Here is a 15553-nt window from a genome sequence, read left to right on the forward strand (position 1 = left end):
AACTTCACAACACATTTCAGTAACACACACATAGCAAAACTTAATAACTTCCCATACAATGATAACACATACAATCCAACAGGATATTAATGTTCAACAGGTCAAGACTTTTAGAATGATACCTTACAAGGCATACTTTGTACAAAACATATAATAATCATATCACCATGGTAAATATGGGGGTGCCAGGGTATTGCTTTGGGGTACAGAGTGCCACAAAGGGGAAAGGTATTGGGCCATCCAAAACCATTACTCCTTGAATGGCCTAGGACCAGGAGCTTTGAAGAGTGGGCACAGCAATGCTCCACTCTCTCCCATCCAGCACAGACATGGTTTGGAGTTTAGACCCACCTGGGAAGGATCAAGAAACTGGACAGTGACTGGCCAGATGACTCAAGAGGAAGCTCCAAGCCCAGTAAAGTGGGGAGCTGCTCAGGTTGAGAGGAAGAGCTCATCTGGGACACAGCCCCAGTGGGGAGAGCTTGTGAAACCCCTAAATCTGAGGGCAGGCCAGGCAGACCAGGACTGAAATTGCCCAGTCCCAAGAAGGAGGGCCAGGAAGTCCTGAACTTAAAGAGGGTAGCTGGTTAATTTGAATTAATTAGCCCTAAGAAAGGGGAAATATGGTTCTTAAAGACTCTGGGTATAACTGGATTATTCTCAGTACATATAGGGAAACTGAGGCAGGGTGCCTGAAGGGCTGTCCTGGGCCACAAGGGGGTGCTATGAGACAGCATCCATGTATAGCTTTGAACCTGCGAGCTACCAGGCACCCTCAACTACTCATCTCACCAAAGGATCAAACCCTAAATGAGAAGAGCATTTTGGCTCTGTGTTATGTTGCAATTGCATTGAAGCAGAAAGCACTCTGCTGCATTTCATTTCACTGGCTGCAATTGCATGCAGTGCGCAGCATCTCCTTGAAATGCAAGGGGCTGCACTGCACTAGAGGGACAGCGGAAGTAGTGTAGCCCCTGAATTGAGATGGAGGCTGTCACATTAAATTGCACCATGTAGCAATGCGTTGGAGTAGGTCACATGGAGTAGAATTGCATTAGGAGACTCTTAGAAGTGGGATACCTGACTGGAGGGGCTGTGGGTGAAACCAGTGGCGGCAGTGAGGGGGGAATAGCTGACTGGAGGGGCCCATGGGTGTGATCGGGGTGGCAGGGATGGGGGATATCTGACTGAGGGGGCCCATGGGTGTGACCAGGGATGTCAGGGAAGTAGATATGGGGCTGGAGGGGCCCATGGGCCTGACATAGCGCTGCCTGGGGATACACATTGAATCCCACTTTCTAGGGCTATCAGACCAGCTCCCCCTTGTCTTGGGGCCCCAGCCCTTGGCTGGGCTGTGGAGTTAGGGCAGGCCCCCACACAGAGCCAGCCCTGGCTGCCACCAAGCTGGGTCCACACCATGGCTTCATCTGTGGCTGAACTTGTCTCCAGCAAGGAGGGAGGTGCTGTGGGCTGAGCTGAGCAGGGATTTGGGGCTCCTAAAAGTGTCTTATGGCTAATGGATGAGGGAGGTGAAGGGAGAGTGGTCAGGCCAGAGGATAGAGATAGCACAGGGGCTGGTGGGTGGCTGGGCCCCCCAGGGCAGGGCAGTGGAGTAATGCAGGGGGGCTGCAGGGAGGGGGGCAAGTGCTGTGTCCCCCCAAACTCACCGTCCCCTGAGCTAGAGCAGCCCCCTGCTGAGACTCTGACAGCAAGGTCACCTCTGTTCCAGACACCCCCACCTCATGCCATCCTTGCTGTCCCTCCCCCACTGTTGCTGCTGGAGCCCCCCACCCCATTCCTCCAATCTCCAGCACCCACGGTGAGAGCATCGCTTTGTGAACCTAGTGACTGCTTCACATGCACACACACATGCGCACACACTCAGACATACATGTATACACATGTGCATATGCATATGCGTGTGCACGCACACGGGAACTGCCACATACATGCTGCTGTGCCTACCAGGGGGCAGCTGGTGCAGGTGGGAATTGTTGCCACAGTGGGGTGGTTAAATGGGTGGAGAGGGTGTCCTCTGGGATACGTAGGGACTACAGGGTGCTGGCAACCCAGCCCAGCTCTGGGCCTAGCTCAGAGGGACAGGGAGAGTGTATTGCAGGGTGCAATGCCAGGGGCAGACAGGTAAGCCCTGGGCACCTGCCATGGAGAGGCTCAGGGTTGAGGCTGGGTGTGTGGGTAGAATGAGATATACCAGCTCTTGCCAGAGGATTTGTGGGCCAGTCCCGTCCTAGCAGGTGATGAGTCTATGGCTGGTCTCAGCCTCTCTCCCTGGAGCTGGATTCCTGCTGGGGACCACCCCCTTCAGTGTGTGATGAGTCTGCCTGGTCTCAATCCATCTTCCCCCATCTCTCTACCCACCGTGGGGCCAGCCCTTTGGCCCCTTGCTTAGCACCATTAACATTGTGACATTCGGAGGCTGATTTTGAGGGGGACCTCCCCCCGTAGGTGAACCCCTCTCCCTCCCATTGTGAAACAAGGGGGTGTAGCCGGATGAGACGTGGATGCATGGACCAGGCTGTGGAGGCCAAACTTCAGCAATAGGTGACTGAGTAGCGGAACTGGAGGCATCAAATTGGGGGTCAGGGGGGTGATCTTGATTCCCACAGGAAATGGGTTAGTGTGTGAATCCGGTAGGAGGGTAATGATTAACCCTAAATGTGCTGCTCTGACGTAAGAAGGGGGGATTGGGCCTCACGCCTGGGGGAGGTGGCCAGACCCAATCCCCTTGGATCAAGATGTGGGGCGGGGGATAGGAAGGAAAGTTGTTTGCTGGGTGGATGTGTCTTTAAAGGGATGATGTGGGTGAAGGGGGTGTGGAGGAGATAGAAGAGGGTTATGGGTTTAGAAGGTTAAAGGGGCAGAGATGTAGAAAGGTAAATGAGGGCAAAGCCAGGACTCCTGGCAGGGGCTGAGACTTGACTCAGCTTGTTGCACATGCGAGGCACATTGGCAAAGGTTCCCCCACCCCACCCAGGAGAGATGGGTGTGGGGAGCAGAGATGGGCAGGTGACCCCAGAATTGTCTCACTCTGCATCATTAGTAACACTCCTGACTGGGTCTGTGACTAGTGCCAGCTTGTTGCGGGACGAGCCAGTGCCGGGTGCAGTGCCAGTGTCTGCTCTCCAGTGCCTGGGGCAGAACCAGTGCCCGGTCCCCAGTGCCAGGGCAGACGCAGTGCCTGGTCCCCAGTGGCTGTGCCCAGTCTGGCACCAGACTTCTCTCTTCAATCCCAGCCCTGGATCCCAGTTCCCAACCTCCAGTGCCCACTTCCCCCTGCCTCCATGCCAGCTCCCTCCTTGTTAGCAGCTGCCTCTAACTGTGGGGAGAAGAGGAGAGGGCACTCTGGGTTAGCAGCATAACATGGCAGGAGTCAATCGTTAACCCCCCTCCCCACCTTCCCCTCTGCTCTGTATATAAGGCAGCCAGGAACTGGGAAAAGCTGCTCCTTAAGGGAACCTGTGCCCATCTCTCCCTGCAGGTGCCTGTGTCTGTCTCTCCCTTGAGGCGTCCGTCTCTCCCTGCAGTCACCCCAGGAGGGGCTTGTGCCCATCTCCCCCACCATCTGGTGTCCCCTGCCACCCCCCAACCATGGCCTTTGGAGACCTCCTGGAGAAGGTGGGCAGTGCAGGTCCCTTCCAGCTCCTCTGTGTCCTGCTGCTCACTGCGCCTGCCCTCCTCATTGCCAGCCACAACCTGGTGCAGAACTTCAGTGCCATCTCCCCTGAGCACCAGTGCCGCCCCCCGCCACCAGGCACCAACGCCAGCTGGGTGGGCAACAGCACGGCAGCTCATGGGGGGCTCTCCCTGGCCCCGAGCCCAGAGCGATGCTGTCGCTTGGTGGGCACCCATGGGCAGCGTCCAAGACCCAACGGTTCGCTGGGCAGGGAAGGCGAGACAGAGCCCTGCTGGGATGGGTGGTACTACGACCGCAGCACCTTCTCCTCCACCATCGTCACTGAGGTATGGCTCATAGCCCCTTTTCTTCCCCGCTGCCCCGAGGCAGAGCCATGGGGTGGGGGCAGGGATGGGGGGACCCACGTAGGGGGAGGGGATAGAGTGAGGATTGTGGGGAGAGAGGGGAGGGGAGGTGGGGAATGAAGAGGGACAGGAACTGGGAGGACGGTAGGGGAGAGAGAGGATGGGGAGAGCTGGGGAGGGGGCCAGAGAAGGGTGTGGGGGAAGGTTGAGTGCTGGGGGATACATGGCTATGGAGTTCCAGTCCCCCCAGGACAAACCACTGACTGGGAGGGGGCCCCCTGGGGGTGCCACACCCTGTCCCTGTGGGCACCGACTGTCCGTCTGTCTGCCAGTGGGATCTGGTGTGTGACCTGGGCCCCCTCCCGGCGCTGGCGCAGATGCTGTTCATGGCAGGGGTGCTGCTTGGAGCCCTCCTTTTCGGAGTCTTCTCAGACAGGTGGGTGAGGCGGGGGCGTCCCCCTGAAACTAACATCCCCCACCCTGGATCAGATCCCCCTCTCCCTGCTGCCCTGGCTCAGACCAATGGGCCCATCCAGCCCAGTATCCCCTCTACCCACCCACCCCTGGATCAGACCAATGGGCCCATCCAGCCCAGTGCCCCCCTGCCCATGCCGCCCTGGCTCAGATGCATGGTCCAATGCTAGGTCATTCCATGACGCATGGAAACACTCCCTGGGTTGAGAAGCACCCTACACTTGCGAGTGGTTTACCCCTCACTTGTCACTGGCTGGTTATTGATGCTCAGCTCCCCAGCACCGCCTGTTAACCATGGGTTGTGGGTGACAGCCCTGGCTGTCGGCGAAGACACGTCCATCACTGATCGGCGCTCAGCACTCAGCCAACAGGCGTTAGCAAGGGCTGGTTATTGACAAGGGGGTCCCACCCTTTGCTGCTTCTGTTGTCCCAGCACTTGTACACACCATGCGTCCCTCCAGCCCCTGCACAGCTCCCTCTGCTGCATCCAGCCCCCTCTAGTTCAGGGACACGCTGCAAGCCCCCTACCGCCCCCTCATGCCAGGATCACCCATTGTCCCCCAGTGCCAGGGGCTGTGGGCACACCCCTTCCCCTCCCCCCCCCCCCGGTGTTCCCTTACCTACCCTCCCCCATTGTTATTTGTCTGGGAGATGTCATTTCCGCCCCCCCTCCCCGTTACACTCTGTTGGGAGGATGGGCGGAGCTGAGATGGAGTGCATTAATTGGTGCCCTCAACCAGTTTTTTGATCTCGGGTGTTTGAGGCTGTGGCTCTGCTAAAGTGCTGCTGGGGCTCCGGATACCCTCCATTTCCCTCTTCCAGTTGTGCCCAAATTCCCCATAGGGTTTTAGCAATTGGTGCCTGGAACGTTCCGGGAAATTCTGGGCTGGATCAGACGCAGCACTCAAAGGTTATTGTGTTGCAGACAGAGCGAGAAATGCCAGGGAATCGAGTGTACGGCCAAGCTCGGTTAGTTACAAGTTACCGGCTATCGATGATCAGGGATCAAGTGCTGGTCACTTGTTTCGATGATCAGTTATTTACCAGTAATGATCAGTGAGCTGGGGCAGTTGCTGTTGATCAGTGATTATCAGCTGTCAGTTACTGACTCCAAACAATCACAGACGCCCGATGAAGCGCTGCAGTTTCCTGTGGCCGTGAGTACCGCAGGTGAACAGTCTGCCATGTGAGAGCTGTGTTGCTCCCTCTGGGGTCTTACCCTGGACACTCCCCTCTGTGGTGCAGGTTTGGGCGGCGAGTCATCCTGCTGTGTTCTCTGCTGTTGGTGGCTGTCATGGGAACCGGGGCTGCCTTATCCTCAGACTTCCTCACCTACTGCACCTTCCGCCTGCTGAGCGGGGTCGGTCTGTCTGGCTTCCTCCTCAACTACATCTGCCTCAGTGAGTATCCCCAGGGCAGGGGCAATGGGACAGGGCCTTTCTCCTCTAGGGGGCACCAGCTACCATCCAGCCCCAGGGCAGCGGGACCAACACGCATGTGGGGGACAGGATACAGAGCTTTCTGCTCCACTGGGCACTGTCTCCAATCTGGCCCTAGAGTGGGGGCACTGGCTGGCTTCAGGGGGTCGAATATGAGGGCTTTCTTCTCCAATGGGCACTGGCTCCAATCCGGCCCCAGAGCAGAGGGACTGGCTGGCCTAAGAGGGTGAGGAATGGGATATGGGGCCCTTCCCCATAGGGGGCACAAGTTCCAATCCAGGTTAATGATGCCCAGGGACCTTCCCCATCCAGTGTCCCATTGCATAGCATGCAATGAGTTCGCTGTGTCTCAGCCCAGTTCCTAGCAGGAATATCTTGGCTGGCCCTAATTGTGGGAGGCTCGAGTGGGGAGGCTGAAAGGGCTACAGAATGAGCCCCACCCCCGTCCCCCCCGTTCCCAAGGCTGGCGTTGGCTGAGGCCCATGAGTGATGGGCGTGGGGAGGGGCATGGTCTGAGAAAGGGGCTCAGGAGTCACCCCCCAGCTCAGATGTTTCATCCCTCTGCCACTGCCCAGGTCTGGAATGGGTCCCCACCAAGTCCCGCGCCCTGGTGGTGACATGGCTGAGTTACTGCAGCACGGCAGGTCAGGTGGTGCTGGCTGGCCTGGCCTACAGCATCCGGGACTGGCGCTGGCTGCAGCTGGCCATTTCTACCCCCTTCTTCATCTTCTTCCTCTGTGCCTGGTGAGTCCCCTATCCCCAGAAGGGCCTTGGAGAGGAGTGGGGTCCAGTGGCGAGAGCAGGGGGCTGGGAACCAGGACTCCTGGGTTCTATCCCCTGCTCTGGTGGGGAGTGGGGTCCAGTGGTGAGAGCAGGGGGCTGGGAGCCAGGACTCCTGGGTCCTACTCTCTGCTTTGGGAACGGAGTGGGGCCTAGCGGTAAGAGCAGGGGAGAGGACTGCGTTCTATTCCCAGCCTTGCCACTGCTTAACTCTGTGACCTTGGTGGGGGCAAATCACATCTCCCCCATGCCTCAGTTTCCCCCTCCATAAAACAGGGGGCTGAAGAACTGACAGCAAAGCACTTTGAGATTCCCCCAGGGATCAGCCCTGTCTGAGTGGAATCCTGGCTCCTTCCCTCCGCAGGTGGATCCCGGAGTCTGCACGCTGGCTCATTGTCAACCACAGGCCTGCAACGGCGCTGAGCAACCTGAAACGGGTGGCCCGGATCAACCGGAAGCAGCTGGGTGGGGACAGCATCTCCCTGGAAGTGAGCTGATACCCTTTGACCCCTCGGGGTCACAGCGTGTCCCAGCCCTGATACCCAGCTGGGGCTGGTCCTGGTGAGGGGGATGGGAGGCCCTTGGGGGGGCCCCAGTTGGGTTGGCACCTGGCCCATTTCCTCACCTGCATGGCACTGGGAGCTGGGAAAGCTGAAAGGGGGCAGGGTCTTGTCCAGAGAGGAGCCCCCGCCCCAAACACAGTGGGGGCAGCAAGGGGGGTGGAAGTTCCTTCGTGGGGCATGAAGATGGGGGGGCAAAGGCGAGAGGGCAAGAGGTGCATGTCACACGGGGCGAGGGCCCTGATCCCATCTAGAGTTGAAAGGGCTTCATCTCTCCAACCAGCCAGTCCTGTGAACACTCATGTGTCCGTCCCTCCCTCTCCCACACACCCGTCCTCTGTCCCTCCCCAAACATATCGTCCATCCCTCCTTACCCACACACACCCACCCATCCCTCCCTCCCCACACACACCCGTCCTTGGTCCCTCCCCAAACATATCTGTCCATCCCTCCTTACCCACACACACCCGTCCATCCCTCCCTCCCCCCCACACCCATCCATTCCTCCCTCCCCTCACACACACGTCCCTCCCTCCCTCTGGCCCGTCCGTCCTTCCATCCCCCCCCCTCCCCACACACACCTGTCCATCTATCCCTCCCCAAATACAGCCATCTGTCCCTCCATCCCTCAATCTGTTGCTCTGGGGCTGGCCCTCTCCCAACATTCAGGGCTGGGATTTGCCCCCTCCCCCCATTACCCTCTCCTACTGCCCAGGCTCCCAGGGCAGATGCCAAGGCCAGAGGCCATGGTCGGGGTCTCGTGCTGAGCTCCTGCCTCCAGCCTCAGCCCTGCGAGGCTCCCAGCTGAGGGCAAGATAGGGGGTGGGGCTCTGGGGCTGGGTAGGTCCTGGGCTGGGCGAGTGGGGCCAAGGGAAGGGGTGAGTCCGTGTCCAGCCTCCTCCTCGCCTGGGGCCCTGAGTGGCCGGGGCACTGCTGAGCCACCTTCTCTCTCCTAGATGGTGGAGAAGGTGGGGGGCAGCCTCCCTGGGAAAACCACATGCTCCTGCCTGGGCCTCTTCCACACGCCGGCCATGAGACGCATCTCCTGCTGCCTCATGAGTGTCAGGTAAGGGCCCTCCACCTGGCCAGCCTGGGGCTCAGAGACTCCAGCACCAGGGAGTGACCCTCCTGCACCCCGGAGGGGATGGACAGAGCCATATGTCTACCACGGGATAAGGGTACCTATCAGGGGACAGCTAGATGGTGCAGGGTGGAGGGGTAGTGTTGAACTGGATAGAAGGTCAGCTGTGGTGATAGACAGTTAAGGAAAAGAGGGTCCATGGGGAGAGGGAGGGATGGACGGATAGTCGAACATCTAGGATTTAGTAATGTGGATGGATGGACACAGATACATCTTCCTGGATCTAAGGAGGGGATGGAGGGACAGATGGGTGGATGGACACAGCTAAATCTCTGAGGAGGGGTGGAGGGATGGACAGAAGGACACATCTATGAGGATGGACAGTAGAGGGATGGACACAGATGTATCTAGGAGGATGGATGGTAGAGGGATGGACACAGATGTATCTAGGAGGATGGACGGGGGAAGGGTGGACACAGATGTATCTAGGAAGATGGATGGGGAGGGGTGGACACAGATGTATCTAGGAGAATGGACGGGGGGAGGGATGGACACAGATGTATCTAGGAGGATGGACAGGGGAGAGATGGACACAGCTGTATCTAGCGTGGTAAACCGAGGACAAACAGCTACGGGGGTGGGGGTAGTAATCAGTCCTAGAATGTTAAAAGGCCCCTCCCTATCCACTGACGAGAGGTAACCACAGGTTAATAAGGTTCAGCTGAAAAGGGATTCCTAGAGAACCAGTTAGGTTCAGCTGACTCCAACTGCTTAAGACCTTTTTAAACCCTCACCTATTAGGAAAGGGGTGGGGGTGGGGGTGGGGGAGGGGGAGCGGGAAGCGGGAAGCGGGAAGCGGAAGCTGCAGCTGCCAGTAGGCTGGGTGCAGCAAAACACTGAACCCCTCCAGGAAGGGAGGCTGCATTCCCTCCCCAGAAGGAAAAGGAAAACAGGCACAAGGGACTGACTGAGGAAAGGTGTAGCCTGACCTTGTGCCACCTAGACGGACTGCCTTGCCCAAACCTGTGTCTCCAAGGCGAAAAAGAACTGAGCCTGCTGAGGTGAACAAGGTACTTTGCCACACATGGTGTCAGTGGTGGGATAAGTGAGTGAGGCTCTGTGGCAAGCCATCTCAGGGCAAGGTAAATCACCACAAACAAACAAATAAATGGAGGATGTAGTGAAGGTGTTGGTACAGGCCACTGCGGCCCAACAAGAGGCTACCAGGGTACAGATGGCTGCCCAGCAGGAGTCAGTGTGAGTCCAGCAGGAGACAAACTAATTACTGATGAACCAGGCGGCCCAAGATTGAGCCACCCTGAATGAAGTGGTGAACCAGTTAAAAGCCCTGACCATGCTGACGCATGGCCCCCAGGGGGCCTGGCCGCTGCCGGCAAGCAACTATTTACAGAAGATGACCACGGATGATGACATAGAGGCATATCTCCTCGCCTTTGAGAGGATGACCCTGCGGGAGGCCTGGCCCCAAGACCAGTGGGCAGGTATCCTGGCTCTGTTTCTGTGCGGGGAGGCCCAGAAGGCCTATTTTGACATGACAACAGAAACAGCTATGGATTACCCCCAGCTGAAGGCGGAGATCCTGGCGAGGTCAGGCGTGACACCAGCCATAAGGGCCCACTGCTTCCACAAGTGGAAATACCGGAACAACAAAGCACCGAGGTCCCAGCTATTTGACTTAATCCACCTCGCCCGGAAGTGGCTCTGCCCCGAGACCCACAGCCCGGAGAAAACTGTGGAAATCCTAGTGTTGGACAGGTACATGAGGGGGTTGCCGCCGGACATATGAGGGTGGGTCTGCCAAAATGATCCCTCCTCCTATGATGAATTAGTTGCCCTCAGAGAGACAGCTAGCAGCCCAAGAACTTTCTTGGACCACAGGGGAAGGAAGGCACCAGAATCAGAGACAAATCTCTGCGCCGAGGCCCCAGTTTGCCCTAGTGCCAGGCCGGACTATGGAGGGGAGGAAGGAGCCTGAAGAGCAGCCAGAGGTCCCGGAGAGACTTGAGGACTGGGGGAGAGGCTCAGGGGGTAAAGCCCAACAGCCCTAAAAATCGGGGGGCTGCCCCGAGCCGGGTACCGATGTTATGCATGTGGCGAATTGGGGCATATCACTGCCCAATGCCTGAATCTAGAAGAGCCCATGCAATGCGAACTGGGAGATATAGGAGGACCATGTGATCTAATAAATCTAGTCGGGGTTGCGATGGTCCCTCATAGATACACTAGCCCCGTTAAGATGAATTGTATAGAGAACACCACGTTAGTAGACTCGGGAAGTGTGATCATGCTGGTCTCGGGAAATCTGGTCGGGCAAGACCAACTATCCCGGGTCAAGCTCTCAGGAATATCCTGTGTGCATGGGGATGTCAATTATTACCCGACCATCCCCGTAAAAATAGAAGTTCTTGGAAACCCCATTAAGGTGACAGTGGGAGTAGTTCCTTAACTCCCCTACCCAGTCCTCATCGGACGAGACTTCCCAGGATTTGATAGCCTACTCCCTGGAGAGGAGGCGGAATGAAGTAATGAATCCAGGACCCAGGGGATGGCCCCAACAGTTAAATTCCTTCTATGAATTTGCCCAGGATTTGTTCTCTCTGCCTGGAAAGCCCAGGAAGACTCGGAGGGCAGTTAAAATGAAGGGAACGAGAATCTTGGCCCAGTACCAGAAATCTACGTTTGTAGGGAAAAGAGATGGCCCAACGGACAGCGGGACTGGGCCAGAGATCGACTCTGTCACCGGACCTAGTTCCCCGAGGGTTTTCCCTGAGGGGGAGACAGAGGTAGATCCCCCTGAGTTTGGGCAAATGGGGCCCGCACTTGGGAATTTTGGACAGGATCAGGCCAATGATTCAATATACAACAGTAGGCTGGATATACAATGATCCAATATACAACAGTGCAGCAAGACACTGAACTTTTCCAGGAAGGGAGGCTGCATTCCCTCCCCAGGAGGGAAAGGAAAACAGGCACAAGGGACTGACTGAGGAAAGGTGTAGCCTGACCTTGTGCCACCTAGACGGACTGCCTTGCCCAAACCTGTGTCTCCAAGGCGAAAAAGAACTGAGCTTGCTGAGGTGAACAAGGTACTTTGCCACACTAGGAGGATCGACAGGGGAGGGGTGGACGCAGCTGTATCTAGGAGGATGGATGGGTTGTTTCTACCCCTGATGTCACAAACTGGCTGAGCTCTCCATGTTATCTATGAGTCCTGCTTGGCCCTCTGACCCATCTCTGCTCTGCTCTGCAGCTTTTCCACCAACCTGGCCTACTTCGGGCTCTCCATGGACCTGCCGGCCTTTGGCCTGGACATCTTCCTGGTGCAGACATTCTTTGGGGCCATTGACATCCTGGCCAAGATGGCCTGTACCCTGGCCCTGAGCTACTTTGGGCGCCGAGCCATCCAGGCCAGCTCCCTCATCCTGGCCGGAGTCTTTCTCCTGGGGAACATCCCTGTGCCCAGAGGTAAGGAGCCCCCTGGAGCCCCAGGTTCTTAGCCCATTCAGCTTCCAGCAGTGATGGGAGGCAGGTTGGTCCCACTGAGCTGGGAAGTGGGGGAAGCCTTTGTGACATGGCTCTGCCAAGAGTCTCCTGTCCCATGACCTTCAGGAGAGATGGCTCAGGGGTTAGAGTGGGAGGGTGGGGCTGGGAGTCAGGACTCCTGGGTTCTATCCCCAGTCCTGGAAGGGAACTGGGGTCTGATGATTGGAACGGAGTGGGCAGCTGGGAGTCAGCACTCCTGGATTCTATTCATGGCTCTGCCTTGGACAAGCCACTTCACCTGTGCAGCCCCATGCCTCAGTTTTCCCACTGTGAAATGCTGCTGTGATACTTTGCATGGCTCATGTGGCAGCTGTGACGTGGGACTGCAGTGACTAAAACCTGCACAGGGCTCTGTGATCTCCAGGAAGGCCAGTTCCACATCCCCATCTCTCCCCTCTCCAGAGATGCTGATGGTGCGACTGGCTCTGGTGGTGCTGGGAAAAGGATGCCTGGCTGCCTCCTCTGTCTGCTCCTGCCTATATGGGGGAGAGCTTTTCCCAACCGCTGTCAGGTAAAATCAGGACTGGGATTCCCCATCTCTGATTGTTTAAACAGCCCCTGCGCCCCTCCCCAGGGGCAGGTGCATCTCAGTACTGGGTGAGGGATCTCTGTATAAATAGCTCCTGTGACCCACCCCAGAGGTGGCTGCCTCAGTGCCAGGCAAGGGCTCCCTGTAACAACAGCCCCTGTGCTCCATCCCAGAGGCAGCCTCATCTCTGTGCGGGACATGTTATTATTGTTACGAGTCTCTCACAGCATGCTGTGTCTGGCAGGCAGACAGGCACTGGCTTCACCACCGTGATGGCTCGTCTGGGCGGCATGGTGGCCCCGGCGGTGCTGGTGGCTGGGCAGCAATTTCCCTTCCTGCCGCTGGTGATATTCGGGGTGGCTCCCGTCGTGTCCGGCATCGCGGCCTGCTTCCTGCCAGAGATGCACAATGTCCCCCTGCTGGACACCATAGAAGAGGTGGAGGACAGGTGTGACTCACAGGCTGCTGGGGTATATCTCCTGCTGCCCTTTCCCCCTGCAAACCTTTTCCTTGCCTGTCAATCCCTTCCCACCTGCCCTTTCCATCCTTTTCACACCCTCCCTCTTTTGTTCCAGAGCCAGGAGGAAAGGCGAGGAGACGCCCGCCGGGGAGACTGTGGCTCACATTGTCCACTCAACCAGGATCTGAGCAGCCTTCCCTGCCACCCAAAGCCCCCAGTCCTGGCCCCCGCAATGCACAGGTGCAGGCTGCACCAAAAGGCCCACGTGAAGGGAGGAACCACTTGCTGTTCCCTTTGCAACTTAGGAATCAGCCCCCTTAAAGAGACAGGGCAAATGGGGGGTGGGGGATTCTGAGTTGTGTCACTGAGCTGCCCCACAGTGGGGGGCCCTACACCTCACATGCAGGGAGCCTGTGGGGCATGGACAGAGCAGGGAGACACCTCCCCAAACAACTTTGCCAGGTGTGATGGTACCTGCTCCCCTTGTTGGTGGTCCGGCAGGGCTGTCACTGGCCCGGGCTGTCACTGGCTCCCCCAGGTTTTGTGTATTGGCCTAATACTCGCTCCTTCCTTCGGCCTGGTCGGGCTGTGAACTGGCTCCTCCTGGTGATGTATCTTGGCCTGACACCCACCCCTCTACAGCATCTGTGGCCCATTCATGAGATGCCGGTTTCTGTCCTGCTGCAAGCTGAGACCCAGCCAACAGATTTCATAGCTGCTGATGAGCCACTACCAAGCTGGGCATGGATTGGATCCTGTGGCTGAACTGATGCTCTGTTGCTCTTGGGGAAAACTGAGCAGAGTGGGGAGAAGAGCCTGGGGGCTCTGAAGGTGTCGATGGCTCCCCATTAGGTGCAGAGGGCTGGGGGCACCTAGGTAGCTCAGCTAGGCTGTACAGGAGGCGGGGCAGTTGGATCCAATCTGTAACATTCACCAATGGGGCTGGAGTTTGGAGTGACCCCTCTGGGTGGGGAACGAGCCCCCAGGCAGCAGGGACAGGATGTGTGTGTGTGGGGTGCCTAGGTGAGATTTCCTGCACTCGTTCCTGTGGTCTTCTGTACATTTTTGTAAATAAACCAGCCACACTAAAAAATTCCCCTTGCTCCATGTCCCTGATCCCTGCACACCAACCACCCCATAGAGTCAGGGCTGGAGCTCCTCTGGAAACAGGGGTGGGGGGGCATGTTTCTCTCTCCAGAAAGTGTTGATATTTTCGGCAAAAATCTAAGTATTTTGATTCTGAAATGCCACTGCAGTGCCTCGTGGAAGATATAGTTTGGTAGCCTCCTGCTCCTGTCTTCTCTGTGAGATGGGTGCCCTGATAACTACATCTCCCATGATGCACCATGGTCTCCCCTCTTGTAGATGGGAAGGGAATGCATCTTGGGAATCCCTGACTGGTGCATCATGGGAAATGTAGTTTGAGTGCCTCATTCTCCTCTAGGCTGGGCTCCCTGGGTAGACTGCATTTTCCCATGATTCACCATACTCTCTCCACATGGGGATGATGGGGGTCAGAGCCAGGCAGGCTCCTGCAGGGGTGCTGGGGACCATGTGCATAACAGTTTCCACACCTAAAGAAACTATGTCAAGTGATGGCTACTAGCAGAAGAGGGAGGGGTGTCTGGTGATATGAGCACCCCCGTGTTACCCCTGTGCTGTGGTAGGAGACCCTAGGGGGAAGACTGGAGGGGACAATCTAGCCCTGGATACCAGGTGAGTCTCCTGTTCTGATCATCCCAGACAGTAATCACCCATCTATGTGGAGTAGCAGGGCTGCCGAGAGGGGCGCTCCAGTGGTGGATGGGTGTAGAGCTAGGGAGGGGTAGATTGGGGGGCACCCCAGGGATGGGTGGGTGGAGGGGCAGAGAGGGGTGCCCCAGTGGCTGGGGTGGGGCAGAGAAGAGGGATGTGCAGTGATAGATCAACAGACCCACAGTTTAGGCTGCAGGGGAAGATGAGAAGTGCATATGGGTCTTATCCAGGGTGATTTCAGATGATCTCCCAAGTTTTCTATTGGGCTGGCCCTGAACTGGAAGATCTCCTTGGGTTGGTGCCTGCAGGGGCATTCCTGGCCCAGATCCCTCCTGGGGGTATAGGAGGGGCCCCCGCCCGCAGAGATACTGCACTACCCCCCCCACACACGCACACACACCCAGGGCTGCCATCTGGAGAAATGATGTGGCCAGCTGAGAGCTGTGGATGCAAAGCAGAGCAGAGCCCCGACAGAAGCGAAGCAGCGGTGGCCTGCCACACAGGAACAGAGCTCCAAGCTGCTCGGCAGCATGTGGGCTGGCCGATAGGGCAATGCCTTGAACAAAAGGGGCCACTGATGTGGAGTGCCCAATGTGACACCCTGGCACCCCAATATTCACCACTGTCATGTAATTAGGATATGTTTTGTACAAAGTAAGCCTTGTGAGGTATCGTTCTAAAAGTCTTGATCCATTAGACAGTAATATCTCATCAGATTGTATGTGCTATTGTCGTATGTGAAGTTCTGATGCTTGGCTATGTATGTGTTACTGAAACATGTCGTGAGGTTGAAAACACCCACAAGCAGCCTTTCAGGTACAACAGTAAAAAGGCCAAACAATGTTAATGGCTTATTGAGGAAATACACACAAGCACAAGGATTACCCCAGGAACTGCGTACAATAGAAACTT

The 15553-nt window shown here is 57.0% G+C and overlaps 1 protein-coding gene across 1 annotated transcript; it reads left to right on the top strand.

The window, feature by feature from the left end:
* The first annotated feature begins 3609 nt into the window (after window positions 1-3609).
* Window positions 3610-14487, top strand: LOC141990600 (solute carrier family 22 member 6-like). The gene is made up of 10 exons (XM_074957973.1): window positions 3610-3981; window positions 4332-4435; window positions 5719-5873; window positions 6488-6656; window positions 7057-7180; window positions 8209-8318; window positions 11605-11819; window positions 12300-12408; window positions 12671-12874; window positions 13002-14487. Exons 1-10 carry the CDS (start codon window positions 3610-3612, stop codon window positions 13072-13074), a joined length of 1635 nt encoding a protein of 544 aa, XP_074814074.1. The 3' UTR covers window positions 13075-14487.
* Window positions 14488-15553: the final 1066 nt, after the last annotated feature.

This window comes from Natator depressus, chromosome 7 (genome assembly GCF_965152275.1).
Source record: "Natator depressus isolate rNatDep1 chromosome 7, rNatDep2.hap1, whole genome shotgun sequence".
NCBI classification, from domain to species: domain Eukaryota; kingdom Metazoa; phylum Chordata; order Testudines; family Cheloniidae; genus Natator; species Natator depressus.

Bases quoted from the DNA above. Each gene is read 5' to 3' on its own strand.
- LOC141990600 (XM_074957973.1), top strand. From the start codon at position 3,610: ATGGCCTTTGGAGACCTCCTGGAGAAGGTGGGCAGTGCAGGTCCCTTC. The intron at 8,319-11,604 runs GTAAGGGCCCTC...TCTGCTCTGCAG, and splicing joins TGCTGCCTCATGAGTGTCAG to CTTTTCCACCAACCTGGCCT. The intron at 12,875-13,001 runs GTGTGACTCACA...CTTTTGTTCCAG, and splicing joins ATAGAAGAGGTGGAGGACAG to AGCCAGGAGGAAAGGCGAGG.